Genomic DNA, 3,459 nt, shown 5'->3' with positions numbered 1-3,459 from the left:
CTCAAACTTCAGAGCACTACCTTGACTTGCCACTCTGAAAATAGACACCTCACAACCATTAAGTGTGGCCAGCAGGTCAGGGGAAGGGATCCACTCCCCCTCTGCTCTGCTCTGGTGAGACCCCACCTGGAGTGCTGCATCCAGCTGTGGAGCCCCCAACATCAGAAGGATATAGACCGGTTGGAGCGAGTCCAGAGGAGGCCACGGAGATGCTCCGAGGGCTGGAGCCCCTCTGCTATGGGGACAGGCTGGGAGAGTTGGGCTTGTTCAGCCTGGAGAAGAGAAGGCTCCAGGGAGACCTTATAGCACCTTCCAGTGCCTGAAGGGGCTACAAGGAAGCTGGGGGGGACTTTTTACAAGGGCCTGTAGTGACAGGACAAGGGGTAACGGGTTTAAATTGAGAGTGGGGAGGTTTAGATTGGATATCAGGGAGAAGTTCTTCCTGGAGAGGGTGGGGAGGCACTGGGACAGGTGGCCCAGAGAAGCTGTGGATGCCCCATCCCTGGAAGTGTCCCAGGCCAGGCTGGATGAGGCTTGGAGCAACCTGGTCTAGTGGAAGGTGTCCCTGCCCATGGCAGGGGGGTTGGAACTGGATGGGCTTTAAGGTCCCTTCCGATCCAAACCATCCCGTGATTAAATCTTTGAACTGTTCAATGAAATGAACACATTTTGATTTAACTTGCACTAGGTGAATTACATCAGGAAAGCTTAGAAAATGTGGTAACAGAAGAGACAGTATTTTTATTTTAGAAAAAGGAGACAAGAATCAGAGGTGTGCACAACAGAGTGGTAAAGTTTATATAAACATCGTTGGAACTATTCCAGTACACGAAGGAGGCAAAACTTGGCCTTCCTGCTTACATTCTAGCACATACTGGTAAAATGTTTTGCAGAACATTAAAATTCTATTTATAACTTTATAAAATTAAATTATACAAAGACAATATAAAACAGAACTTGTGTCTTTTAACTGTAGTTAAGAGTAGCATTTCAAATTTTGCAAGAAAAGTTGGAAGATATATATACACAGAACAAATGAACAAAAGAGTTGAAGTAAAATAGCACCAGTCTTCTGTACTACAGAAATGGATAGCTTGACATTTTCTCCCCTGTCCCTCATTCTAAAATCAGTTTTAATGTTGCAAAATTTAGCTCTTCAAGCCTAGGAAAAATCACAACTGAGAAACTGATTAAAGGCTGGTCCGGTTCAGAAATGCTACATTTTACCATTTGACAGACTTCAGGATATTGATATTTCACACCCAAAAGTCCCCTCCCCTAAGCATCACAGTCCAATCGTTGCTTCTCCTTGCACAAGATGCTCTCAGGAAGCATCTACAGTCTCTTCCCTGGGCTGCACCCAAGTTGCACAGAATTTGCATTCTTGAATGAGAAGCTTGCAAGTGTCACAGCCTGCCCCCAAACACATGCACAAACTCAACTTCAAAGCCATTGTTTCCTTCTACTTCAAACCTAATGGTACAAGACATGGTAACAAAACCTCCGAAGTGTAGTTAATCTTCACAGTTAGTTACTTCTGGCATATGCAGACACTGATCTGTTGTTTAAAATGCTCATCACTCAATACAGGTATGATTTGGCTGACTTTCAACCCATTATTTGAGACCTTTGCACAGCCCCTGGATCCTGATACTTCCACTGAATCTTACTCGTTTGCTTCTAATGACCAGTCTCGGAAAGCTTCCTTTGGGCTATCATACCTCAACTGAGACAGGAGGGTCCCCCCTTTTTTCTTCCCTCCTTTAGCAAGAGGGAGGTGAAAGAAGGTAAGAAAAAAAAAAACCTCTCAAGTTGGAGAAGAAAAAAAATCGAGGGTGATTGGGCAGCAGTTAGAAGACCTAAACATCATTCACCACTCGCTATACATTGATTTTTGTTAATACCTTCTAGAAAGATTAACATCATCTCAAATTACTGTTTGCTGCTAATCACAGTCGCTATTTTAATACTTGATTAAGTATCAAAAAGTAGGTAAGACCTTACCAAGTACAAAAAAAGCCCTCTGAAATCACTGAAACTACCTGATTACACTTCAGGGGAATGTGTCCCATTTCTTATGTCTTTTTCCCTTGAGGTATTTTTAGCCATAGAGGAGAAGTTGGAATACATACAACCTCCTGGAATAATACTGTTCCTACAGTATCTCATGCAGACAGCTTTTTCATCAACACAACAGTATGTTTAAACATAAGGCAAACGGACACTGGTGGCCACGAGAAAGCACATTTGTGTATTTCCCTTTATGAAGTGTAAGTCCAATTTCACTTAAGTGCTATGGAAGTAATCCTAATGCATAATGTTGTTAAGAATTATATCTTTAAAAACTCATTAATGCTTGTTTGTCTAATCATCTGTTTACAAAATTTACATTTTTATGCTGAAAGTAGATTTTTAAAGAATTTATTTCCAGAGAGACACTGTTTACTACAAGTCTTACTACAGCTGATTGAGCTGGTGCTTTGACACAGCTGTAAGTCTGTTACTTTGTGTAGCAGCTGCTGTTTTTATAAACCTTAAGACAGTAGAAATCCCAAGGCAGATTTGTCAGGAAGCTGTAAACAAGTCATTTTCTAAGACTTACTGTCAATAAACAAAGTGATCTTCAGTCCTTTAGGATTTCAATTGCTCGGCCAAATTGGAATTTTGGAAACTATGGAATCTACTTCCAATTTAGTATTCTGGAGCAGTTTGGAAACTTGTCTCTGAGGAAGAGTCAAAATCTATTTCCAACCCAGACTCATCAGAATTTGGGAGAAAATTAGGATAGGAGTTTAAGTCTGAATGCTCCTGCATGTTAGCGGAAGCGTTTTCCATAGCTGACTGCATGAAGCACGACGATTCCCAGAGCCAGGTTTCAAGGTCTGCAGAAGAGTGAGGCATTTTAAGGTGGCAGTATGAAGAATGAAATTCCATAGTAGATGGAACAGTCTGACACTTTCTTAGTGATGCATAATTGTCTTTCCTGTTTAAAAGAAAAAAGAGATTATTAGTGTTTGAATGATGTTTCTATTACTGTTCAGATGTCTGACAGGGAATCTTCATGTAAGGAGGAACACTAGAGGAAAACAGTTAATTCTAAATGCAAGTTAGGATATAGGAAAACAGGAACAGGATCTTGAAGTGATCACATGTAAAAGAAGGTCACTCTGCCATGATGTGTTGTCCTCACAAGTAGGTATAAAATACTTACACAAAAAGCCAGACTGTTCTCATGAGCTCAGAAGAGTAGACCCAGTTTGTACACTACATCTTAATAGTCCTGATCTCCCCCCAGCTATCCGCTTCGAGTATCTGATTTACCAGTCACGGCGCTAACTGGACATTAACAAGAACAGCCTCAACATTTACTAGTTGAGCAGCAAATACAGTTATTCAGCTTCCCAAATGCCATCTCTGCATGCCACTTGACAACGTTACAGCTAATTATCACCAACGCGA

General features: G+C 41.3%; 1 protein-coding gene across 1 annotated transcript in view; it reads right to left on the bottom strand.

Annotated features, from left to right (window-relative positions):
- Nucleotides 1-2,489: 2,489 nt before the first annotated feature.
- LOC104507978 (patatin-like phospholipase domain-containing protein 2) overlaps nucleotides 2,490-3,459 on the bottom strand; it is an 18,398-nt gene continuing 17,428 nt past the window's right edge. Inside the window, exon 9 of the mRNA XM_010149433.1 lies at nucleotides 2,490-2,983. Coding sequence (XP_010147735.1) covers nucleotides 2,692-2,983 — 292 coding nt within the window. The 3' untranslated portion in view covers nucleotides 2,490-2,691. The remainder of the gene's footprint in view (nucleotides 2,984-3,459) is intronic.

The sequence above is a fragment of the Eurypyga helias genome, unplaced genomic scaffold (assembly GCF_000690775.1).
Source record: "Eurypyga helias isolate BGI_N326 unplaced genomic scaffold, ASM69077v1 scaffold23853, whole genome shotgun sequence".
NCBI classification, from domain to species: Eukaryota; Metazoa; Chordata; class Aves; order Eurypygiformes; family Eurypygidae; genus Eurypyga; species Eurypyga helias.
This window is presented reverse-complemented; position numbering and strand designations above follow the sequence as displayed.